The sequence below is a fragment of the Marmota monax genome, unplaced genomic scaffold (assembly GCF_021218885.2).
Source record: "Marmota monax isolate L192 unplaced genomic scaffold, Marmota_monax_Labrador192_F-V1.1 WCK01_AAM20220418_F8-fsc00125, whole genome shotgun sequence".
In the NCBI taxonomy this organism is placed as follows: Eukaryota; Metazoa; Chordata; class Mammalia; order Rodentia; family Sciuridae; genus Marmota; species Marmota monax.
Genome location: NW_026695235.1, coordinates 1,666,802 through 1,693,566, shown reverse-complemented (window position 1 = coordinate 1,693,566; position 26,765 = coordinate 1,666,802). Strand labels below are relative to the sequence as shown.

Genomic DNA, 26,765 nt, shown 5'->3' with positions numbered 1-26,765 from the left:
GTAAGATCTAAGAGGGGTATCCGGCTGTCCTTATCTCTATGGTTCTAACTTGGGGACAGCCAGACCTCTGCTTGCCCCCATACCCAGCTGGCTGATGGGGATATGAGCCTTTTAGTCATGGGTGCCCATGAAAGAGGGGCAAAGCTAGGCAGTTCCCCTTCTAGATCCGGTCCCACTGACTGTTCTCGTGTGTAATTGCTGTATGACTTCTCCATTCCTTGGCTTGCCGCCTTCTAAAATTGTTAATATATGGGAGTGAGATCATCTAAGTATAGTGTCTCATAAGTCAGTGCTTAATGTAATGCAAAATGCAATGGACTAGGAATCCTAAGAAGGACAATTTGCATCCTGGCTTCACTGCTTACCCACTGGGTGACCTTGGGCAAGTCATTCCATCTTGTGGATCCTTCTCTGCCCAGTAAGATTGACACCGGCCTCCAAGAGGGCCATTAGGAGAATCTAGTGGGATAGCATGCTTGGAAGCCTTTTGCCGAGCCTATAAAATGAACGGAAGTATTATTTTCGTATTGACTTTATATGTTGAGCAAGGATCTTTAATGACTTGAAACAAACCACAGAATTATGCACAACACTATCCATCCTCCCACATTTCCTAGTCTAAGTTTGAGCCCACTGTGTTCCAAACAGTGTATTTTAAGAGACAGTGGGTGTGGAAGCTCCCTTGAAAAGTATTCTTTTTTTTTTTTAAGTTTTTGACCTAAGGGACCTCTCCAATGAGCTTGAATCATAGATATTAAAGTCTCCTTGTCTGCTATGGTGATGTAGTTGAATCCCTTCAAGTCCTAACAGCAATCTTACTCCCCTCTGAGAAAATCCCTGGCAAACATTTGGCCCAAGAGCATGGCCTCTCAGCCTGGAGAAAATACATTTTATCCAAAATAATGTGAACAATTTGATTTGATTCAAAAATGATCAAAAAAAGAGTTTTTGGCTCTTCTAACTGTTTTTGTATTTGTTCAGTAGTTGGATGTGTTAGTGAGTTGTGATCACCCTTGAGTTCATATTTAGGTCTTTAAAGTGGTGTGTATTATGTGCCACAGTGTCTGGTACACAGTTCTTTGTTTAACCATGTATCTGACCTTGTGTGCATTTTGTGTGTTTGTGTTTGTGTGTGTGCACACACACACACCATGCATGTAAGTTTGTGTTGCGGGTCTGTGTGAGTAAAACCTCATACTGTGTGAAGCAGAATTTACTTGTATTGATTTCTGTAAAAGCATAAAACAGGTTGCCTCTTGGCTTTAACTGATGGCTAATTGGTCTTTTGGCCTGAACTTGGCTCTCTTTGTATTTCTTTGGTTACAGAGAGAGGAGAGGGAAGCCTGATGTTGTGCAACTAAGAAGGTGTCAGGATACTTGAGCTTGGGAGTCTGAGCCTGTTTCTGCTTGGTTATTTAACCTCCATGGATCTCAGTGCCCCTTAAAGGAAGCTGATGGAAGGGCTCCAGGAGGGAATGAGTGGAAAACTTGCAGCACAGTTTGTTGCAGTAAATACGGATGCTCAGTAAACAGTGCTTATTAGTTGTGATGGTGGAGTCTGACTTAATGTTTCAGAGCCCAGCTGTTCTGTAGCTCTGAGACTTTCAAAGAGTGAGTTGGAAAAAAACAATGCCATCTGATGGTGCAACCCTCATGCAGCCAGGTTTTGAGTTTCCAAGGGAAGATTTGGCTTAGAGATTGGTGAGGAGAGCTTCATTCATCCACTTGGGAGATGGAAGAATGAGGCCCAGCTGCATTGAGCCTGTCTCAAGGAGCCACGGTCTTGGGAGAGTTGCAAGGGAATGTGAGCCAGGGTATGATCCCTGGGATTAGGTTTGTGAGTGTGACTGACCACAGTTTCCAACACTTCATTCAGCATTCCTAGAAATGCTGCCCACCATTGTATGGAGTGGGAATGGGATAAGGCAGAGCTCTCAACCAGAGCTTAGGGACTCACTTCAGCCTGATTTCCTGTCACCAACTCCTTGGAGGGACCTCATGGGTTACCTCTCCACCCAGCCCCATTGCTTTCCAGAGGCGAAAGGGTTCAAAAGAGACCAGGTGACAAGGTTTCCCAACTGTACTAAAACCCAGGACTGCTGGCTCTGTGCTGGCTGCTTTTTCCCCAAAGGATACCCCACATGGTGGCACGTTCCCTTGTCCTTAGACTTTAAGATCAATATCTTCAACTCTGGTATAGAAACAAGCATGGACTTGTGGGCTGAAAAGGAAGCTCCTGTCCACTCCTGTCACCTGAAACAGTGGTTATAAGGAGAGACATCAAGAACTATGTAATGTTTTGAACAACCAACAATAAAAATTAAAAAAAAAAAAAAATAAGGAGAGATGACCAGGATAGCTCTAGAAGAAGCCACACCTGATGCCAGCTTTCTTTGATCTGTCTGTGATCCTGTTGAACAGGACAAAGGGTGCAGCGTTAGCAGAAGAGGATCTTGAGTTCCTCCCCAAAATTGTGTTTATTTTTTAAAATTTTGTTTTGTTTGACAACTTATCTGAAATGGCTCAGAAATAAGTTTGTTTCCCAAGCTGAAACTTGGCATCTACATCCAAGTGATTCTTAGCTTTTGTCATAGATTGCTTTGAGAACTGGCTAAAGGATTTGGACCTTTTCCTGAGAAAAACACATGGACCACCCTTTTGTATAACAACTCAGGGGGTCCGGGGGTCTCAAGTCTACCTAGAGCTTTCTAGTTAAGAGCCTCACATTATTTTTTCATGAAACAAAGTATTTTCATGTGAAATCAATTTTTAAATAATCCCTCTCTTCCTTTTCTTCCTCTATTTCTGTTCAATGCATTTCCTCCCCTTTGCTATTTTGTGCCTCCCTCTTTATCTTTCTTTTTCTGGCATGTAAATTAAGCAATGAGATTCTTATTTTGAAAACAAGCCCATTGTCTCTTTTGCCAAGATCTTTTTCGGGGGTGTGGGTGGGTAGGTAGGTAGTTGAGAGATAACTTATGTCAGCAGTTTTCAGACCATTTTTTTTTTTTTTAAAGCATTTTGGGCTCCAAGAAGCTTCTGTTTATGCAAGTTATATCTGTAGATATTTATCACCATAGTAATTGAAATAGAAACGTAAAAAAATGCTTATTGATTCATTTTAAATGAACATTAGGTGTTCACATAAATATCTTTTTAAAAAAATACATATTTTTAGTTGTAGATGGACACAGTATCTTTATTTTTATTTATTTATTTATTTTATATGGTGCTGAGAATCGAACCCAGGGCCTCATGCTTGCGAGGCAGGTGCTCTACCACTGAGGTACAACCCCAGCCCTCACAAAGATATCTTTTAAGATTTTTTTTTTTTTATTATTCTCTAAAGTTTACAAGAAATGACACGGAATGAGAGGCACTGTTGTGTATTTTTGTGATCTCTGTGGCCCCTCTTTCCAGGAGCTGTTGTTAGTGCCCGTGTCTGCTGTGTGTCCGCTGGCTTGCAATATGTTGTTTGGCTGGACTAGATGAGCAAAGTTTGCCTCTTACACAGGTAGTTGGCAAAGGAAGGTGTTAGGGATCCTCTGCAAGTATCTTAAGGACTCCACCTCCTACCCAAGAACTGCCCATTTATGCTAACAGTTTGAGAAAGTTTAGTCTTTTAAAAATCAAATTTTTAATTTAGTACACAAGTCAAGGAAAGTCTGTGCCCCTCAACTCAAATTGTGTCACAAGGTGTAAGTGTTGGTTTTGTAGCACAGCTGGTGCCTGAAGTTCAGAGCCCTCTGAGCAGGAACTCGAGACCCTCTTGGATAGGACCATGGAACCAGCCTACTATAAGGGGCTGACAGGGTCTCCATGGAGCCCAGTGGAGAACTTAGGAAACACCTGACAGGCCTTGCACTTTGTCACTTGGGTCACCCATTGGCAGAGTATCTTGCTGAGGTCATAAGATAGCCCGCTAACTTATCTCTCTTACTTTCAAGAAAGAAAGAGAGGAAGAAAAATATTTAAATGAATTCCGGTTGCATCCGTACAAGACATAATAAAACTGGACTGCTTGAGCGTTGCGAATTTAAGCTTTACAGTTAGGACTAATTTGTCATCGCAACTTTGGTGGCGCGTGAGCTGTGCTTGGCGATGACTAAACCTTTAAATCAAACTAAAATGTTTTCCATGAGAAACTGTTTTCCTTGTTTTGAGATTGTGGTGGGAAACGAGCAGCAGTTAGTTCATTCAACAATTATTTTTAAAGTGCCTACCCCATGCCAGGTGCTATTCTTGGCACTTGCGATGTGTCAACGAGAAAAGATCCCTGAGCTCATGGAGCTAGTTGTGCTGAAATGGGGGTGTGTGGCAGAGGACAGACAGCACCACAAGTAAGACGTGTGCAGGGGAAGGAAGAGCAAGGGGTGGTGGGAGGGTGGGGGGCAGGGGGAGGCACTTCCAGGTAGGGTGCTCAGGGTGGGCCTTTGGGGAAGGGCAGACGAGGCTGGGACTTGAAGGAAAGGAGGAAGGAGGCTGAAGATTTATGCAGTAGGAGGGCGCCTCACACATTTGAGCAAAAGCAAAGAGCCTCACCTGATGAAGTAGAACTGGGGATGGGGAGAGGAGATGTTTAGGAGAAGCTGACGTGGCCATTGGAGTGGGGGGGGGGAGAGAAGGTGCAGAAAAGGAGGAGCATGACTGCTCCCAAGAGCAAAGAGGAATGCTCTAGAATGAGTCCTTCAGTGTCACTGGTGCCGAGGTGCATCCAGAGCTCAAGCTCCCATGCTGGGCTTTTGGGGAGGGTTTTCTTCTTGTACTTGGAAGGCTTCTCTGGCTACGTTGTGGGGGGTGGATTAGGAGAAGGAAGGTAGTGAGAACAGAGAACTCATTGCTGAACCAAGGATGTGGCTCCAGGAGAGGACTCAAAGGGATTGGAAGTGTGACGTATGATGGGTTAGGAAGCAGAGGAATGGTGATTACAAGGGAAAAGCACATCCATGGAAAAAACAGATGAAGGGAGAGAAGATGATTCATTTAACTTGGACATAAAACACTCTCCAGTTAGAAGTTACCTGAAGCAACATTTCAAGTCTTTGCCAACTTAACTCTGGAGTCCCTTTTTAGTAACAGCAAGGATTTCAGTTTCAGTGGTTGGATTGAGAGAAACTGTGAGTCACTCCCATTGGGAATCATTAGAGAAGGAGGAATGGGTGTTGGAAACAGAAAAGGTTATGGAGATTTTGCTTTGGGAAAGCAGGAAAAGGGAAAATAGAGCTGGCTTCCTATTTCTAGCAAATCAGACAGGACAATGGTTAGTAATAATGCCCAGTAGTTACTAATTCACAGTGTAGATGGTGTCACCATTTTCTTTTATTGTACTGCTTTATGGATTTAAAAATCATTAAAAAGCTTCATTAGTATGAAGCTCACACTTATGCTCCTTCTGTTTTCCCCATGAGACTTTATTTTCCCCAGATTCCTCAGCCCTTCTAACATGCTAGCACCAGAAGCTTGGAGCTGAGGTCAGGCAGTGCCTCCCCTCCAGTGGCTCAAGTGTTAAGTAAGGCTGAAGGTGGAGGTGATGGTAATTACAGTTGGTGTTTATGAGTTGCTCCTGTGTGCTGAATACCAGTCTAGACACTTTTCCTGGGTTACATAGCATCTTAAAAAGTGTCTTAAAAGGTTGATCATTTCCCATCCTCATTGTACAGATGAGCAATGTAAGGCACAGAATGGTGCAGAATAATTTACCTAGAATTGATATTTGTTCTACTGAGATCACTATAGGTATGTCAGTAAACCAAGGGCAATGCTGAGAACCAAAGATGGGGTGTGTGGGGGTGTGTGTGCGGGTGTGTGTGTATGAGTGGGTGTCTATGGGTACATGTGGAGGAGGATTCTTACATTTTGGTGATAAGAAAGAGAAAAACAAGAGGAGGAACATTTTAGAATTTAATAAAACAGAAATAGTTCTAATTTAAGGCTTTTACAGTTCAAAATTCCCTTGCCCCACTGAAATTCAGTGAATTCTCCTACATTATATTTAGCTTCTCTGCACAGTGTTCAGGCTAAGCTGGATCCCTTGGGGAAATTAAGGTGATCAAAAAGCAATTTTTAATTGCATTTGACTTGTAACTATAAGTGACCAATTGATTCTGCTGTCCCTGAATTGTCCCAGAGCCCTTGCACTTTGTAGTTAATTACCTTTTCACAATTGTGTCTGCATATCAACACAGAAAATCTTCTCCCTGGAGTACTTAGGTTTGCAAGTCTCCTGTGGAAACATTTGAGCCTCGCTACAATGTATCACCAGTCCATATTCTGGCTGGGTGACCCTCCAGTTTCCAAGGCAGTGAAAACAGGCTTTGATTTCGCCTCTTGCCTCCCCAGTTTACTGTAGGAAGTCATTTGAGCATTTGCTGCCCGGCTTGAATTACTAAGAAGACTCTTGCCCTGCAGCTCTTGCATGTTAGGGGCTACAGCTGGCCCCTTGTACATCCAGGAGGGAAGTACATACATTCATTTTGAGGAACTGCCAGGAGAATGGAAACTGGTGAGTGCTCTGAAAATATGATTTGAGAGGATTTGTCCCGGAAGAGCAGGACTTAAGAACCTTCCCAGCCCATGAATGTTCATAATTGGAAGGCTCTTCAGTGGAGCATTTCTAACATGGAGAGGTTTTTTTTTTTTTTTTTTTTTTTTTAAACGCAGTTTTCTGGAAATCTCTGTAGGGTCATGCACCATATTGGGGGACTGTTTCTGTTTGTCTAGGATCTTACCACTTCTTTTGATTTCTTCTGACTGAGGATTAAACCCAGTGCCTTAGCCCATTCAGGACAAACGCTGTACCACTGAGTTCACACCCCAGCCCTCCTCTGACATTTTAGGTCAAAATTTAGTAGTTGGCTAAATAGTTGAAGACAAATCAGATGCCAAGTCGTTTCGTTTGGTAAGAAGGAACATACCCTGCCTTTGCTACGAAGACTGCAGAGCCTCCCACTTGACCTCATCGCGGGCATCAGTCTTCTGTATTGCTGGAGGTCGAGAAGAGGTGGGAGGTTGACAGGTGCCCTAAGTATGGGGAGAATCAGCGTTCTCTGTTGTGAAATGTCCTGGATGTCAAGGTAAATAGGAGGAGGAGCCTTCCAGAAGTTGACCACAGAAAATGTATGTCACAGCAAAGGAAAGAAAGAACAGTGTTGAGCAGTGATCCTGGCTGGGTCCTCCCATTCTCCACACTAGGGGATGGGCTTCTGGATATTTGGGACAACCAAGCTTCATGACTTCATAAGATTTGGGGCAGGGCAGCAGGCATCTGCTTCCCAATGGGTTGGGTCACCTATCAGCTGGGGGATGTGTGTGGCCAAGCCTGATTAACCACTTCTAGGGATGAGGTGGAGTCGTCCTGGTTCACAGATCCCAGAGCATTGCCTAGCATCACACTGCGTCACATGTGCCTGCTCAGCTGTGGCCAGCCAGCCTCCTACCTGGAGGAATCCCTTCCTGGCCTAGTTTGATGGCCATCTCAGAGCTGAGCACACACAGCCTGGGCCACTGCACGGTTACCGTGACAGTGGCATGAGCAGATGTTCAGATGTGAGACAGAGGTGAGTGTCCTCAGAGGCCTTAATGCTTTGTTTACATGGTGAGAGATTTGCGGGTATTCTGTAGAGAGGTGAATGGTTCATAGGGCACTAAGAACCTGTAAGAGAGTTGGCCTGGTTCCCTCCACTTTCAGCATTTAAGCTCTTTGCTGGATAAGTCAAGGCAAATGGATGGACCATTACCCAGTTTTTCCTGGGAAATCCTAGAAGGCACTGTGTAACCAAGAGGAGGGCAGGAGCTGAATGTTTAGGCAAAATCTAATCAGGTGCTCTACCATGGAACTGCCATATAACAGTGGGAAAGATACTCAGAAGCGCAGGCGCCAAATTCTAGTCTGCCACCAGCCAGATTTATGATTTCCAGTATTCTTATCTGTTAATCGGGAGATGTCCTTGTAGTGTTCCTTCTAGCTGTGGAACTTTGGAAATTAAAAGATGCCTAGGGTTAATTCTTACCTGCTTTGTACTTAAGTCTCTCTGATGGACTAGCAATGCTGTCTGTGTGGCCTATATTTTTCCTGTCTCATAGAGAAGCCTTGCACCTCTTTGCATTTCAGAGAAGAGCAATTATAGCTGATTCTTTTACACATACCTAACCCACATCAGGGAAGGGTTGAGACATATGAAAATGAAGCCAGAAGTTTGGGAAATTCGCAGACTTCTTATCTTCCACGACTCATGGTTATCTATAATCAATGGTTGTCAAATTTCCTTATTGTCTTATATTAGCAGGGAAGCATATGGTAAATGTCCTGCTAGGGAGAAATGTGGGTTGATAACAGTGTTTTCCTGTTTGTATAGAGGATTTTTACCAACTGGATCTGGTTCTTTATGACCATTCTTGGTTGTAAATAGGCACAAGAACAGATAGCAAAGAGATGGGACCAGCAATTACAGGATGTATTAGCCCAATTGTCATGACTAAAATAAAACACCTGAGGCTGATTAATTTGTAAAGAAAACAGGTTCAAGTAGTTCATAGTTTTAGAGGTACAAGAGCATGATACCAGCATCTGCTGCTTTAGTGGGAGCCTTCTGGAAAGTCATGGTAGAAGCCCATATTAGAGAGACAGATCACATGACAAGAAAGGAAGCCAGAGATACAGGGGTCAGGCATACTTTTTCATAACAAATTGCTGTTGCAAGAATAACTCAAGAGACTAGCATTAATCCTTTCCAAGGGTGGTACCCCCAGTGACCTAATTGTTTCCCACTGGACCCCTCCCTCCTTTTAGAACTTCCACCAGCTCTCTCCATTGTCACAATGAGGACCAAGCTTCCAACATATAAACCCTTGCAGAACAAACCATGTCCAAATCATAGCACAGGGTTAAGAGTCCTCTTAAGTCCCTATTAACTCCCAGAGGTCTGAACTCCACTTGAAATGGACCCAGTCCTCAGAAGCTTGTCCAGATACACCCTGCTACCATTCCACCGCCCTTTCCCACCTTTCTCCAGGTCTGGCTCTGTACCTCTTTTAGTTGCTCACTTAGAATTTTTTCATGATGACCTTTGAACAATTCTAAGTTGGAACAACTAAGTAAGACTCATGGAGATGTGGGCATGGCACCTGTCTGGGCCTTACACAGGGCAATATCAGTTTGTGGCATGGCTCTTTGGGCCCAATTGCCTTTCAGCACAGATTGGCATCCAAAGCATTTCTATTTATGACAATCCAGAATATCCAGTTCATTTTAACATGTTTCAATCATAATTAGTTATTTATTGGTAAAAGCTCCAAAATTGGAGAGTCATCAAACTGTGTATTCCTTTGCCATCCCCTCTGTGTCAGACTTGTTCCTGCTCTCTTCCTTTGATAAAAGTCAGTGTCCTTCCTTATCCATACGACTGTTGGGTCGTCCTGTCCAATACTGCTGTCATTGTCTCCCCTTGATGGCTACCATTATTTAATTATTGTTTATGGAAATGCTTGTAGCACTTTAGAGCAATTAAAATTCTGATTTAGGAACAGACCAGTCTGCCCTGGAAATGTTTGACTGGAGAACAGGGGCACTTAGAAGTTCCAAATGTTTTAAAAGTGGGAATTGATACCCAGCATCTTGGCAGTTGCCCTGAACTGTTATTTGGCCCAGGGGCAGTGAGTCACCTGCTTCTGGCTCTTAGCATCCCCACTTTGAAAGGGCAAAGTAATTGGAGAGCAGGAGTCGGAGCCCGGGCCCCACAGTCTGATTTAATACAATGTGGAGTGAGACTGCTGTTTTCAAGAAGGAGGCTGATTAGGGCATGAGGACTCTTGCTGGCTCCTGGGACACAGGGTCCTGCTGGATGAGTGGGTGAGGCAGTACACTATCTGGTTAGTCACCCTATTATAAAACAGACTCCTAGGCAGGCCTTTTATTTTAAAAAGAAAAGAAAAATCACATCTGCTGTGAGCACCTAGTTATGCATTGTAACCCCCTACCTCTGGAACAAGGAGCTAATCTGCCTGTGGGATTTCCTGGAGTTCAAGGCCAGCCGTGAGGGTGAGGGCGCTGAGTTCTCTCAGCATGGTCATGGGAGAATCTCAATAGCAGATTTGCCAATTAGCTACTTATCTAAGTCAGATAAATGATCAGCTCTTTGAAGTGCTCCCTGTTTCTTTTCTGCTTCTTAAACATTCCAAATGGATTGTTTGCCTTCGTGCTGGGTGGCTCAAGGTTTCCTGAACAGCTCCTCGGTGGCTGGGGTAATAAGGAATTGGTCTAGGAGGAGTGGCCAGCCGCCATGCCCTGTGGGTCTCCTGCAGCTACAGAGCCCCTGGCCGGACCTTTAGGAGCTCCTAGGTTCCTGCTTCCGTGATGCATGTCTCTCTTCCCCTTTCTGCTCCCCAGGATGTTAATGCAGGCGAGGGCAGCGAGTTTGCAGACAGCGGGATCGAAGGGGCCACCACCGACACCGACCTCCTGTCCAGGCGATCCAATGCCACCAACTCCAGTGACTCGCCCCCCACCGGCAGGGCCTTCGTGGGCAGCGACAGCGGCAGCAGCTCCACGGGGGATGCAGCTCGCCAGGGGGTGTACGAGAACTTCAGGCGGGAGCTGGAGATGAGTACCACCAAGAGCGAGAGCCTGGAGGAAGCCGGCTCTGCGCACAGCGACGAGCAGAGCAGCGGCACGTTGAGCTCCCCGGGCCAGTCCGACATCCTGCTGACGGCCGCGCAGGGCACGGTGCGCAAGGCCGGCGCGCTGGCGGTCAAGAACTTTCTGGTGCACAAGAAGAACAAGAAAGTGGAGTCGGCCACCCGCAGGAAGTGGAAGCACTACTGGGTATCCCTGAAAGGTAAGAGGGGGGCGCTGGCTGCATATAATATGCACCACTGATGAGCCTCGGACCTCACATGATGGAGGTTTCTGTGTTATGGTGTAGAATTATTTCATGTGAAGTTTTTAATGTTTTATTTTACTGTGGCAAGACCATAATAACATTAAGTCTGCTCTTAACTATTTCTAATGTATGATACACTATCATTGACTCTATGTGCAACGTTTCAGACCGAACTCCAGAACTTATTCATCTGCCTCCACTGGAACCCGAAGCCTCTTGATTAGGACTTCCCCTGCCCTGTCCCCCATCTCTTGCAAATGAGGCTTGGTCGGTTGTTGTTTTGCTTTGTTTTACTGTTTTTCATGGTTAAGCAAGAAGAGCGTGTCATGCCCAATCCCCTCATAGCAACACCTGGTTCTGTTGACACGGTGGCCAGGATTGCAAACCGGGAGTTGTAAATAACAGAAATGTATTGTCTCCCAGTCCTCGAGGAGGCAAGTTTGAGACCAAGGTGTTAGCAAGGGTGGTTTCTCCTGAGGCTTCTGTCCTTGGCTTAGAGATTGCCATTTTCTTCAGGTATCTTCATGTGGCCATCTCTCCATACCTGTGTCCAAATTCCATCTTCTTGGAAAGACACCAGTCATATTAGATGATCACCTGCCCATATGACCTCACTTTTCCTTAATTATCCCTTTAAAGTTCATATCTTCAAATATAATCATATTCTGAAGTAGTGGGGATTCGGACTTCAACATAGGAGTTTTGAGGGACAGAATTCATCTGTAACAGGCCTGAATTTGTGGTTTAAACAAGCTTCTCTGGTGATTCTTGCTCTAAATTTGAAAGCGATGATGGTGGCATGGAACAGAAATAATTAGGTGACTGTTTTTACTTGGAACATGGTGTGTATGGGAGTATTCTTTCCTCTGCCATTTCCTTAAAGGATAAATGACACAGGAAGCCAGGGCACAGGCTTTTGGGAGCATAGTCCATGAGCCCATTAGAGGAGGAAGCCTTTGCTCTCTGGGTGACCCAGATCTGAGTGACACAACCTGTCAGGAGTCAGCTGAGAACATGCAGCCACAGAGCCCTTCACCTCTTAATCCTGACAGGTTCCCATTATCTGCAGACACACTGCGGGCTTTGTACTTGCCACTCAGAAACAAGACTCACTGCTGACTTTTCTCAGCAATCCTTGGATATTTAGAAAGAAAAGGCTGAACCCCTGGAAACTGGGATAGAGACTTTTCCCAGAGATTCTTTTGTATTACACAAAATAAATAATTAAAAGAAAAGCTATCTAGAATGAATCTTGCAAATAACTTCATGAGTAGCTGAAGAGCTTAGAGCTTATGTTCAAGTGAAGATAAAGGTAAACAGACTTTGAACAGGGAGTATGTGGTTCTTGGATTTGCTGCTTCTTGTTAGTCTTAAAATTAGAACAAGTTGATCATTGAGTAAAAGCCAATTTCAAACACCTCCTGTTGTGGATGATTCCAAATGAAAGCTAAAAATGTCTAAAAACAGCTATCTGGAAGGACTGTTGTATGCACATGCTAGGATTGTGGGTGCCCCCTAATTCATTACTATATTAATTAATATAGACTTATTATTCTGTTCTCCACCTGCAGTAAAGTGTGTTGCTTCTTTTGTGTTAAGTACAGATCATCAGGGTTGGATGAGTCATAAAGATTATTTAGAGCAGCCTTTCTCAACAGTAGCACTGTTGACATTTTCCAGATGATTCTTTATTCTGGGGGTTTCCCTGGGCATACAATGCTTAACAGCCTTCTTATTTGTGTTCATCAGATTTCTATTACTATAACAAAATACCTGAGATAATCAACAACTTATAAACAGAAAAGGATTATTTTTGTTCAAAGTATTGGAGATTTGAGTCCATTTTGTTGGTTGTTCCTATTGCTTTTGGTCCTGTGGCAGGGTAGTACGGCATGTTGAGAGTGAGTAGCACAGTTAACCACTTACCTTCTAGCTGGGGAGCAAAAAGGAGAGGAAGAGAAAGGACTTGAGGTCCCATTATCCCTTTCTAATCCATGCCCTATAAACCCTAAAGGCCTCCCACTAAGCCCCACCTCTTAAATGTTCTAACACCTTCCAGTAGCCCCATCCCTGGTGGCTAAGTGTCCAACACATGGGCCTTTGGGGACCTTTAAGAACCCAACTGTATAGTGCCTGTTCTTACTCATTAGATGCCAGTAGCACCTCCCCACCAAGTTGTGACAATCAAAAATATCTGCAGGCGTTGTCAATTTGTCCACAGAGAACCTTTGATTTAGAGGAAAATGGTGTCCCTTTCCGTTTTTGTTTTTTCTTATGTTTCTTTATCTCTACTGAATGAATTTCCATTCTTAAGGCATAAGACTAGGAGGTACAGATGGTTTAGCGTTTTGATTAAACTGTTCCTTGAAAACCCTCGAGATCTCCAAAATCACAGGGATTAATGGGGAAAACAGTTTTGAGGTAGAACACTGAACAGTATGTGTTTAAGTCATATGTAAGCAAAGAATCACAAATTTAAGAATTGTTCTATTAAGCTTTATTAAAAATTTATAAAAATAAGCACCATAAGACATTGTCTCTTTAAAAAAAAATGACCAGAAAACTTTATCCTTAAAAAGAGAAGCAAGTTTAACTTAAATTGGTAGAGAGTATAATGGAGACTCCTGAATTATGGAGACAAGGACAACAGGTATGAAGTTATAAAGCTCAGGAACTCTGTGCTGCAAGGACTTTATATATAATATATATTTATAGTTTTAGTCGTTGATGGATCTTTATTTTATTTGTATGTGATGCTGAGAATCAAACCCAGTGCCTCAAACATGCTAGGCAAGCACTCTGCCACTGAGCCACAACCCCAGCCCCTGCAAGGACTTTAAGCAGAGCCTGTGGTTAAACTGGGCCAAGGGCAGGGGCAGTGTGAAGTGAGTGGGCCATGCAGACCAGTATTCTCCATGGATCTGTGTTTAGGGATGTTGCTCTCAGCAGCTGTCACAAGGAAATGTGAAATACTATGGGCGAGGAAACATTGCCTCTGAGGCAATACGACTTTTCTATTGATCTTCATTATTCTACATATTGCATATGAACAAGTTTCCTTTAGAGACTCATACTGTAACCAAATAGATTGTACATTCACAGGCTCTGTAATTCCCCAAAGCGTGGTACTTGCTGGAGGTAAGGAATGTGCAAGTTGAGGAAGAGTTATACAAGTGTACCCAGGCTTTCCTGAAATTGGTTTCAATTAGTTGAGAGTAAGTGTTCAGCTAGTAATTGCTATTAAAATGAGCTTCCAGTTCAGGTGATCATGGAAGACTCTAATGAAGCCGCCTTACCCGAAACCTATGAAATACCTCTATTGCTACTGTCTCAGTTTTATAGTGTAGTTAAGTGTGGACCACGATTCTGGCTTCCCTTAGACCTCCTTATGTGTGCCGTTCATTTCCCCTTTCTCAGAACAGGACATGAACATGGCTTATTTCTAGAAAAAACCAAAACCATGTATAGATAGATCTGAGACCACAACGTATCATCTCTTTTCGTACCCTAATTGCACCTAAAACCAGTATTATATATTTTTTCTCCAAGGGTGTGGTCCAAAAACTAAATCCATTTTCTGGTTTCCTGTCATGTGAGACATTGGAAATGGCTTCAATTGAGCAGTAATGACTGCTGAGTCTTCACCCAGTACTGGATACAGTACTCTAGAACCTAGGAGCCACATTTGCAGTCACTGCTGGGCAAAGGAGCCTTAGGACCCCCATATGCCTATAAGGATGCCCATAGCTCAACATGCCAACACAGGAAGTAAGATTCTCAAAGAACTTGAAGCCATGTGCAGAGCTCTTTACTAGTTTAGAAGCTGTGGTTTAAGATCGTAACCTTTATCTAGGCCAGTCATAAACCTGAGTATAAGCATGACCCATTCTCTTTATTTCCTGGGTTCTGCACACTTTAACTTCTAGCCCTTTCCTGCTAACAAATGTTAGCTTACACTTTACACTGACTTTTCACTGCCCCAATGTCGAATACTGACACGGCCCTCTGTTCTACTTCCTCAGGATGCACGCTTTTTTTCTATGAGAGTGACGGCAGGTCTGGAATTGATCACAACAGCATCCCCAAGCACGCCGTCTGGGTGGAGAACAGCATTGTGCAGTCTGTGCCCGAGCACCCCAAGAAGGACTTCGTCTTCTGCCTCAGCAATTCCCTGGGCGATGCCTTCCTGTTTCAGGTTTGTTGGACACTTGCTTTGCAGGACATTTCTAACCTTTGAATGGGATACCTTCCTCTCCTGTCTAGATACCCCTCCCACCCCGCTTTTTCATTTTAGTGGTGGGATTTGTCTGTTGTTCATTATAGAAACAAAAGGGGCGAATGACAGAGTATACATCTATAATGAGTTCCAGGAATGAGAGTTCCCATCCAGAGGTTTTCATAGTGAAGCCTGAGGAGAGCTGTGATTTGGGTTTGAGAAACTTGCCGAGTTTGCTGTGAGTTGGAGAATTTCTTCACGTAGCTTCAGTACCGTTTGTGTAGCATTTAAGAAAGGATCATGAGATCCTTAATTTAGACATGATTAGCTGTCAAAATTTTTTTGTATCATAATCTGTTCTTTTCTAATATTAATCATAAAGTATAATGATGAAATCCCAGAAAGGACTTGCTGTCCCTAAATAGTTTCTCTTCCTCATTGTATCAGAGCTCACTACCTAGTGTTCTATAAGTTTGACAGCTAATTTTTAAAAAAAATAGTTTTCCTGCTTTAGGGTTAATATTTACTGTTATAAGGAATCCTGAGTTTTTTTTTTTTTTTTAATTGGGATATATCCTGCAAGAATATTTGGTGGTTTTCAATCATGAAGGCCTTCCTTGTTTATCCCATTAATGAATTAATCACTCAAACCTTCGTTCCATACTGCATCTGTGCTATACACAGGGCTGTTGAGAATCCCTCTTAACGTAGTTTCCACCCTTAAAAGTGTTCACTTGTAATGGGAGGCACAGACATAGGAACAAATCTTTACATTGTGGTAAGGCCCAGACAGTAAGGAAGAACAGGGTTAAACTGGGTGAAATGGACAGTGAGAATATTCTATGCAAGGAAAGAGCTAAAAAAAAGGTATAGAGGGAATAAATAGTTTATTTCATCAAGTTTTGTAAGTTATTTCTATTGGGGAAATTAAAGTAAGAAGCATAAAGTATGTCGATTTCTCTTACATAAAGACAAAGTGTCTGTGTTTTCTCTATTAAAATCTGTGAAGGAAACCACACAGAAACAGAGTGCACAAAACATAAATGCTCTGCCCAGTGAACTGTTACAAAGTAAATATGTAACCACCAACCTGGACAAGAAATGGAAGTTTCAGGCAGAGTATTAGTTTCCCCTACCCACATATCCACACCAGCCTACTAGTTGAATACCATGAACATGTCTTCTATGATGCAAACAGGACATTGTTTATCTAGGAATGGCTTAATTGCTTCTTTATTTTCAAAAGATAGTTTTGCTGGATATAGTATTCTTAATTGACAGTATTATTTCAGCATTTGGAAAATGTCCTCCCACTGCCTACTGGCTTGTATAGTTTCCACTAAGAATTCAGCTGTTCATCTTATGAGGCTTCCATTTATGTGGGTTGCTTCTTTGCTACTTTCAAGATTTTGTGTTTGTTTGTTTGTTTGTTTGTTTTACACAGTTTGATTATGATGTATATAGAATCAATCTGAGTTTACTTTACCTGGAATTCACTGTGGTTCTTGCATGTGTAGTCACGCGTGTGTGTGTGTGTATGTTTATAAATCACATTTGGAAGGTTTTTAGATATTTCTTCAGTCTTCCTTTTCTCCCTTTCCTTTCCTTCTGTAACCCCTTTTTGGTTTAAATTCATATACTTGAGACTGTGCTGCAGGTCACTGAGAGTCTATTTTAATCTTTTTTCTTAGATTGGATAATCTCAGTTGATTTACCTCAAATCCACTAATTTATTTTTCTGCCAACTCAAATCTGTTGTTGAGCCCATTTAGTTATTTTATATTTCAACTCCAGAATTTATATGTGGTTCATTAAAAAGAAAGTCTATTTATCTTTTGGTGCTTTCACAGAACCATTTGGTCAGTCAGAGGATGAGCTGAGGGCCTTCTCAGGGCTTTCTGGACATGTACAGCTCAGTGCATGTGTGTGAACTTCTAAATTCCCATAACTATGCCAGGGTTTCTCAAAGCTCCCTATGGAAATCTTATGCGTTTGTTTTCCCTCAAGTTTCTTGGTCAAATTCTTGTTTGACTCACCTTTTATCACTGCCTCAGGCAGCTGTGATATTAATAGTTTTTCACAAGTATCCCTGGAGTAGACTGTTAGCATGAGTGAGATCTGAGTCAAAAAATGGCAAGCCCTGTGAATGGGATTTCCTGGGATGTGCTAGACAGGGTGGGTAATGACAGTTCTCTGAGAATGGATCTTAGCATGAAGTTCAAACTCATTCTTTCCCACCAGTAGTTGTTAGGCTGTTCGTTTCCATGTGATTGTGCAGATGTGGAGATGGACATGGGAATGGGGCAAGTTGAAATGCCATAGAACCTGTTTTCTTACTGAGATTTAGCTATTCATCTCTAATAAATGCACCTCAGATTATTGCAAGACTTTGATTGATTTCCAAAATGCTGGTAATATTCATCTTGACAATTTGTCCAGTGTTTTTATGGAAAAATGGTTCCTGGAAGTTCTGACTTCCCCATTGATGCTGACAGCATTCACAAAGACACTTTAGAGACGAGATGTTTGATAATTATGCCAGGATGAAAGTTGTGAGCTGCGGTAGTCCTAAGACAACTGGGACATATGGTGGCCTTTTCCATGGATACATTTGGGTTGTTCCCAGCTTTGGAGAATCATAAGCAGTGTTCTACGAGCACTCTTGTACCTTTTCTCAGGATTCTTTTGCCCATATTTCTATCTGGTCTCTTCCTGGGAATGGCATTGGTAGGCCATGGTACAGGTGCGTGCTCAGGTTTACCAGATACCGCCAAAATGATTACCAGTTTCCAAAGTGGTTTAAATGATGTCAGTCCCTTCAGTAACCAAGGAGAATTCCACATGCTCCTTATCCTCAGCAATTCCAGGTATCGTCAGATCTTTTTTCTTTTTTACACTGTTAGCATGAAATTCAGCACTTTTTCATGTGTTTGATAGCCATTTCAATACCATTCACTTTTGTGAAGTACTTTTTTCCATCTCCTGCCTATTTTCCATTGAGTTTTCTGTCTTTGTGATTCATGGCAATTCTTTACATATTTTCTATATCATTTTTCTCTCTTTTTAATGACATTCATTACAAGTACCTTTTTTACACAGTGTGTTTGTTATCTTTTGCTCCCTTAAAGGTGTCATTTGTTGTATTCTCACTTCTCAAATCATCCTTGATGAGTAATGCATTGGGTAGCCTATTGTGAACATCTGCATGCTCAAAGGTCATAAAAATATTCTTCTGCATATCTTAAAGACTATTGTTTGATGCATCTGGCATTGCTTTTTATCTATTAATTGGAAATCTTGTAAATGAGGCTATGCCCAAGCACCTTAAGAGCAGCAACATTATTGTAATATCAGCAGCTATCTTTTACTGAGCTTTCACTGTATGCCACCATCTTGAAAGTATTTTACAGGATGAGTCATTCTAATTGTTAGAGCTGCAGTGAATTGGATTGTGGGTCCATATTTTAACATATCAATATGGACTATGTTTGGTAAAGCTAACACTTAGGGAGACAGGAACGGATACTGAGGCACACAGCCACTGCACTCAGGGTTGGATTTAAACTGAGCCTTTCTTTAGGGTTGTATTTAAACCAAGCCTTGCTTTCTCCAAAGCCTCATAGTGATATCATGTTTATCCTATTAGTGTTGCTATTGACCCTGAGAAGGACATGGAAAGATATCAATGGCTATAGTAAAAAGTGAGCAAGTTTTTTAAATCTTTCAAATTAGACCCCTCATTGGGAATATTTCTAAACCATATCCTGATTCTGGCCTTTCTTTCTTCACCATACAAGTTAGATGATCATCCGATTGGTTTCAAGGAGGCTCCTTTTTTTTCTTACACTCCTCTTATATGAATTCCTTTTGAAAGGACTTTCAAGGCCATAAAATTGCTACTAGAATCTAAATACCCTATAGGTCACATTGTATGAAGTTCTTTTGTGGAAACATAAGACCTTATTCATGAATACCTCTGTGTCTTCTTGTTATGGGAATTTTTTATGGTACTTATGTGGGATAAAGCACAAAATGAACCTTTTCAGAGGAAATTACTGCTGTTTGGGATCCATGAGGGCATTTTCTGTATTCTACTTATTGTAATCCACATAGTTCTGGAGGGGCTGGATTTGAAAGAAACCTGGGTGTGTAGGGGGTGAGGTTAAAGCAAGGGAGATCAACCATGATTATGGAAATAATTTGTGGGTTATTTCAGCCTCAGGGCTCAATTCATTGCACAGTTTCCAGAGCCTCATACTGCTGATTTGGTTCTTTTACTAATATACCCACAGCTTTGCCCCTGGAAAGAGATTCATGTTACCAGGAAAAGTAGAAAAGGGGTTTTATGTGCATGGTGGGGGTGGTTGTAAACACGAATGTTGAGGCAGCTCATATAAAAGAGTTCTGTGCTATCTGCAAAGTGAGGCTATGCACTTGAACTCTTCTATTTATTTATTTGGTACAGGGGATTGAACTCAGGGGCACTGGACCACTGAGCCACATCCCAGCCCTGTTTTGAATTTTATTTTAGAGACAGGGTCTCACTGAGTTGCTTAGTGCCTCGAAGTTGCTGAGGCTGGCTTTGAACTTGTGATCCTCCTGCCTTAGCCTCCCAAGCCACTGGGATTATAGGTGTGCACCACTGTGCCCAGCTCTAAACTCTTTTAATCAGAGTTTTTTTTTTTCCTCCAACTTGGAGGCAGAGATAGCTCCTGACACTTATAAAGTACAATTTCTCCTTGGGCTTTCATTCATCCTTTATTTGAGGATGATTATGAAAAGCTTGGCAACTTAGAGAGAAACATATCTCAATATTAGTTTTTAATCTCTATACCAAATACCTTGGGAACATAGCTAAGGATAGGGCAAGAAAGCTACCCGATTGGGTAAAAAAATCACATGCAGTTACATATCTAAAGCAGTGGAGAAAATATTTATTGCCAAAAGTTCATAGAAAGTCACTTATGCTAGGGTACTTTGTGCATATTAAAAATAGACTCCTAGGCGTGGGGTGTATAGCTCAATGGTAGAGTGCTTGCCTAGCTTGAGTTCAATCCCAGTACCAGGAAGGGAAATGGAGAGAGAGAGAGAGAGAGAGAGAGAGAGAGAGAGAGAGAGAGAGAGAGAGAAAGAAGGAAGAAGGAGGAGGAGGAGGAGGAGGAAAGGAGCAGGGGAGGGAAGGTGATGGAGGAGAGGGGAGAGAGACTTTTAAAAACAAAATAGCATCTATACCATCATATCCTGTTGTGGATTAAATGTGCCAACGCAGTTAAGTGTCTGATAGAGAGCAGATGCTCAATAAATGTTAATAACAGTTGCCATTTTAGTAATAAAGAAAAAGAGACTGGTTTTCTGTGCTCTTTGTACATAAGCATCTTTACAGAGATGGAGTGTGGCTTCACTGCACGGTCTAAGGATTGGCGTTCATTGGGCTCTGGGATCTGTCTTGCAATGGCACATCTGGCTCATGTGGGAGACTTGAGGAAAGTCATTCATTGGCAGATGCCCAGGACAAGGGCACTCAGGAAAAAACCCGGAATCCATCTTTCACAGATGGTTCTAAGTGATAGAAAAGACATCAGAGGAGACTTAGCATCTCGGACCTGAATACGCTCAAGTCCAGCCTCCCTCTCAAGGTGGGCGCCATCTCCACAAGGGCCCTGCCAACTGGTTAGTCTGCCACTGGCCACCATTCCCACCCTGGAGAGAGCTCCCCACTTTCCAACCATCTGCTGCATTAGCTGTCCATCAGTCCCAGAAGGTTCCCAGTCATGTTGAGATAACGGTCTTTTTGGTGACTCTTGATGGCTTCCTTTGTTTCCATGTTCTCTCCCAGAGTCTAATGCAAGTCTTCTGCTTATCCTTCTCATAACCTAAGTGTACACAGTCTTCTGGCCGTGTCTCCTCTCTGGGCTCCCCTGCCTGAGGTTCCTGAGCCGTTCTCCCTGTTGCTATTTGTAGACAGCTCTGGAGCTGGGATCCTGTCCTCCGGCCCCATGCAGCCTGCAGGGGCTCTTGCTCTGTCGAGTCCTGTAATTGACTGTAAGCCACATCGTAGTGACTGCTCATGTTGAGCCTGCCATTCCTCAAGCCCACAGCATCCACTCTTACCCAACAAGGGCTTCTGCATCTTATTTTGATAGATTTTTCTTCAAATGCAGAACTTTATTTCTTTGAAATGTGACCCTTGTGGGTTTTGTTCTTCTAATGAATCTGTTGAAATTGTCTTGGATCCTGTGATCTTGCCTGAGGGTTCCTCCCTCATAACTTTATGTTATCTCAGGTATGACAAGGTGAATAGGGGATCTTCCTTCTCCTTTTGATTTACATGATGACTTACTTGTAGTTAAATCCTGTTTTTCCAACATCATGGATCATGTCCCCGCCCCAAGCCAGCTGATTTAGAAATATTTAACTTTGATTTTTGGCACCAATTTGGTGTAGAGAAGGGTCAGCTCTAGAATTTGTGGAGCCCTGGGCAATTTTGTGTATGTGTGAGGGTAGGGGTGGGTGGGAGGCTTACCAATATAAAGAATTATCTCATCTCAGACCCTCTTTTCAGCACCATTCTGGTAGCCCGATCTTACTGAAGCTAGCTGGCGGGGGAGTGACCCACTAGGCACAGGATCCTGTTCATGAACTTAGGGCATCTTACTGACTTCACCTGTGGGATACAGGCTTAGGAACTCCCAAAGAGGAGACACAGCATGGGGGCTCTTCCTGTATTTTGTCCTTTTCAGGCATCATTAGGGGAACTGTCTTACCCATTTTTTTTTTGTTTTTTGGTTGTTATTGTTGCTATAACATATTACCTAAGACTGGGTAATTTATAAAGAACATAGGTTTGTTTTGCTTAATGATTCTGGAGGCCAGGAAGTCCACACGGATGGCAGTGGTATCTTCTTATTTGCTGGTGAGGACTTTGTGCTGCGTCAACTCATGGTACAAACTGGAAGGGCAAAAAGCGTGTGAGAAAGAGGGAGAATACGAAGGCTAGACTTCCCTTAAAACAGTCCTCTCTCATGGTAACTAATCCAGTTCCATGAGAGCATGAACTCTCACACAATCAAGGCATTAATCCATTTATGAGGCCTCCATCCCCATGACCCAAATACATCCCATTAGTCTCCACCTCCCAAGATGATCACATCAGAGACCAAGCTGGGACATGAGTTTTGGTGGGGACAAACCATATTCAGAGTGTAGCAGATACATGGAAAATTTCAAGGAAATTGTTCTGAACTATGGGGCCTCCTGAGGTGCAGGGTCAGGGCACGATGCCATTTACTTACCTCTTAGGGGAGACCTGAGGGAGACTATGTGTTACTGTGCAAAGTGCAGAAGCAGGACTAGCAGCAAGCTGCATCAGCGCTCTTTTACGGTGTGCGAGAACTTTCCTCACTCAGGTTAAAAGAACACTGCTGAGGTATAGGAGTTAGCTCTCCATTGCTACAAGAAAATGCCTGGCACAGACTACTTACAAAGAAAAGAAGGGTTACTCAGCTCACAGTTTGGAGGTTCAAGTCTCAGATCTGGTGTCTTTAAAGCTTTGGGTGTTAGGGCAAGAGTGCATGTCAGAGCAGATGTTCACATGACAAGCTAGGGAGTGGGGAGAAAGAACAGGATGGGCAGGGTTCCAGGTTCCCTCTAGAGCTCTCTCCTCCAAGGACCTAAGGACCTCTCACGAGGCCCCACCTCCCACAGGTCCGCAGCACCTCCCTGGGGACCACGTGTTGAACATGGATCTTGGGGACACTAACCATATTCAAACTATAGCAAGAAGTGTAATTGGGTCTGAGCTATCTTAAGTGTAGAGCTTGTGAATGGTTATGTATCATGCAAATAGTGTTAAGTGACATTATTTGTTTTCCTTTTTTGCATTGTTTTAAATTTGTTCTAAATCAATGTAAGTGCATGGTTTAAAATGATTCAATTAATCTTAAAAGACTTACAGTCAGATTCTCTTCCTGCTCTGCTCCCTCCTCCCCAGAGTCTCATCCCCAGAGCTATGCTCAACTGTTTTAACCGGGGGCTTTTGTTTCTTTGTTTGTGCTCTTGCATGTGTCTTCATTTCTCACCAACAGGCTTGCTCTGCTATTTCTTAGAGGTTTTGAGACATTGACTACAGTAGTCCCCCGTTACCTATAGCCATGCTTTCTATGGTTTTAGTTACCTGGGGTACATATGGGTCTAAAAATACTTAATGGAAAATTTCAGAAAGAAAAAATTCATAAGATTGAAATAACTTATTATAGGATATTGTTATAACTATTCTATTTTATTATTAGTTACTGCTCTTAAACTCTTCCTGTACCTCGTTTATAAATTAAACTTAATATCTTAGGTGGGAATGCATCACAAAAGTGGTGTGTGTGTGTGTGTGTGCGTGCGCATGCATGTGTGTGTATGTGAGAGAGAGGGAGGGGGAGTAGGGAGAGAGAGAGATTGGGTCCTCTGTGGCTTCAGGCATCACTGGGGTTCTTGGAACATATCCCCTGCAGGTAAGGGAGGACACTGTCCTTACTTTGTGTTAAGATAGATGAATATTTGGCTGAATTACATACAAGTCAAATGCTTCTTTCTACATCTTTTTGGGTGGTTATATGAAGGTTTGGTATTAAATCCGTAGTCAGTGACATTGTGGTGTTGTGACCGTGTAAATAACAGTAACTCCTGAGTGAAGAAGCCTATTAAGATCTTATCTTTTAGTCTCGAGCAGTGGCTGCTCTCTTCATTTTCTCCTGGCTCGGTTCGCTTGTGTTTCTGGTGGAGCAGCAATGTTTCCTAAACCTGCCTCGCGTGGGCAGCTGTCAGTGATGCTTCCCTAACGCTGTCACCCCCCCTCCCCCCCGGGCTATTCTGCCACTGTGGGTCTGCAGGAGGCCCATGCACAAGTCACTCTGGGATTCCACTCTTTAGATTCCCAATCCCAGTCTTCCTTCCTTCTTACCAAATCTCTGCATGTTCATGAAAATAACCTGGAATAACTTCCTACAGAATGGTACATATTTGAAACATCTTCTTTCTATCTTTGAGCTAAATAGCATCATTTAATCACTTTATGATCACATCCTTGTTTCTGATTCCTCATGTCTACTTGTTTTGAAGAATGACGGTGGTGGTGTGATCCTTCATTTTTCTTCTACTGACACTTGAGTTTGGTTATTTTAGATTATTAGTCCTGAAAATCTTTCTTTCCTTTCCCTTTCCCTCCTTTCTCCCTCGCCACTCCCTGTTCTTTTCTCTTCCCTCGTCTCCCCTTTCCTTTCCTAGCTCTGGTTCCTTCTTCATTGCAACCTGAGCCTTTGTTCCTAACTTCTCTGAGGATGCTGTGGGTTTGGGGGAGCTCTCTCTGCTTTGGGCCCTGCTTCTCTTCTCCCAGTGGGTTTCCTCCTACATGCTTCCATCTCTGCCTTTCATGCTAGAAGTCTTCATCAGGTGCCTAATGATCCTTGATCATCCCATCATGTTTAAGAGTAAGACACAAAAAACTACTGTCATCTGTGCACCTGGTCAACTACTAGGGCTCCGATGGCCTGAATGGATAGCAAGTGCCCTTGTCTTGAGGGACTCCAGTGGGCAATATTTGGCCATCTTTTCTTGGGGTCTTTGAACTTTGCTAGAGATGAATCCTGGGATTTCTGTTCACTGGGCAGGTTCCCACTGCTCCTGCTTCGCTGCTGTCTGGCTTCCTGGAACCTAGCGCTTCCCATCTCCAAAGAGTACACGTGGGCTGGTGAGGGGTGGGTGAGGACTTTCTCCAGTGGGGCAAGGGAAGCTTGGGTTAAGTTCTCTTTACAGAAATTTTAAAATTGTTGCTTAATTGAGGCTTATATTCATCCTTAAGTATGATAAATGTAAAACCAATGGGAAAAAAAAAAGACTTTGAAGAATTCACATAGGAACTTTTGTTCTTATCTAACCTCTTAAAACTGAATCACTTTATTCTTTCTTTTTTGTACTTTTACAATGAAAAAAGAAGAAGTTTGACCTACTTTACAATTATTCTTGTGCTTCTGTAAACTCAAATTATCCAAAATCTTAGTTTCCCAAATCTAGCATATACTCTCTACTATTTCCCTTGTTTAGCATGAACCTCCCTTTTCCTGCCACTCACGTAACCCATCGATTATCGGAAATCACCGAGTGTCCTCCATGCAGTTTGTAATTGAAGCAACATTTATTTAAATACATAATGAAGCTCTGAGCTTCATCATAACTCTGTGCTCAAAGGGGCTCTTCATGCAAAATGCATTTTTTGCTGATTATATTCCTCTGTTGGCAAGAACTTTGCTTCTTCCCCTCACTGAACTTCATACAGTATTTATAGCATCCCCAGAAGGCAAAGGAATAATCACAACATTCACTCTTACCTGTCTGCTGCTATTTGTTTGATGGAAGGAGACAGCCTGAGGATGTCAAGAGGGTGCTTACCACGGGCTGGTCTCTCCTTCCCACCTTTGTGATCACTGGGTGCTGGTGTGGGGGTCTTTCTTGGACTTGGGGTCCCTACCTCATCTTTAAGTAGGTGATACAAGGTTAGTGGTTGGAACAGCTTTTTCTAGGAGCTGGAACTTAAATCCTGGAGAGGCCATCCCAGGACACATTACATCAAGTTGGTGGTATGCTGTGATCTGCTGAACTGCTAGGTCTGTGAACAGTCATAAAATATTTCAAGACTTTTCCCCACTTAACTAGCTACTGAGAGCAGTCCGCATAGTGTTCCCTCCCTCTTGTCAACACAAAGCTGCTTGTGTGTGTCACTGCAGAAGGACAGACTTTGCAGAAAAGCTCATTTGCTACATTGTGCTTCCTAGGAATTGATTTGCTTAATGATAGAGAATGGCAGGGACCGCTGTTTTATTTAGACAGGACAGCGGAAGCAAAAATTCTCTCTAATGGAACTGCCTTCAGCCACTGACAGGTTTTAAGAGAGTTTGCAGGGCTGGGGCAAACTTAATGGTTAAAAGAGCTGGTGGCTACATTTTTCATGAAGCTGTCATCAGACATTTTTATACAGTGTATGTTTCTCTACCTTTTAGGACCTGGTACTTCCCCTCTTCTTTTTATTATGTTTCATTTTCAAACTATTCTTTTTTTCCTTTAATCATAGTACAATACACTTACCATAAAATTATCAGCTGTGTTGAAGGGCACCGATCAGTGGCATAAGGTGCGTTCACACTGAAGCACAGCCATTGCCACCGTCCAGTTCGTTTGCATCTTGCGAGGCTGGATCTCTGTAACACAACTCTCCATTCCTCCTACCCCTGCGCCCGGTAACCACCAACGTCCTTTCTTTTCAGTAGATAAGTTTGAGGATATCTTCTTGCCAGAGTTAAATACACAGCTTTCCAAGGATGTTTAACTTTGACTGGTATGACCTCTTTTCATTTCCACTTCTCGACAAGTATGACCCCTCTGATGTCAGAATAGACCGTGTTGCTCTTAGCTGAGTTTGACTGAGATCCTCTTTAGAGGGAGACAGAAGGAGAACCCCTTTCATTAAGTAAAGAGAGCAAATGTCTGTTGTTCTGTCAAACCCATCAGAGTGTGGCCCTTCTGGGTGTTCAAAAGTGCATAATATAGACTCCTTTATTTTCAAAGCATCACCTGTTTGGAGATGGGAGTCTTACTTGGGTAGTATTTCGGTTAGGATGGGTTAGATTATG

At 42.8% G+C, this 26,765-nt stretch overlaps 1 protein-coding gene across 6 annotated transcripts in view; it reads left to right on the top strand.

Annotated features, from left to right (window-relative positions):
* Positions 1-26,765, top strand: part of Tiam1 (TIAM Rac1 associated GEF 1) — a 360,672-nt gene that overhangs the window by 239,504 nt on the left and 94,403 nt on the right. For all 6 annotated transcript variants that reach the window (XM_046439109.2, XM_058577281.1, XM_046439110.2 and 3 more), the window contains 2 exons: positions 10,385-10,832; positions 14,900-15,072. In XM_046439109.2, coding sequence (XP_046295065.1) covers positions 10,385-10,832; positions 14,900-15,072 — 621 coding nt within the window. The remainder of the gene's footprint in view (positions 1-10,384; positions 10,833-14,899; positions 15,073-26,765) is intronic.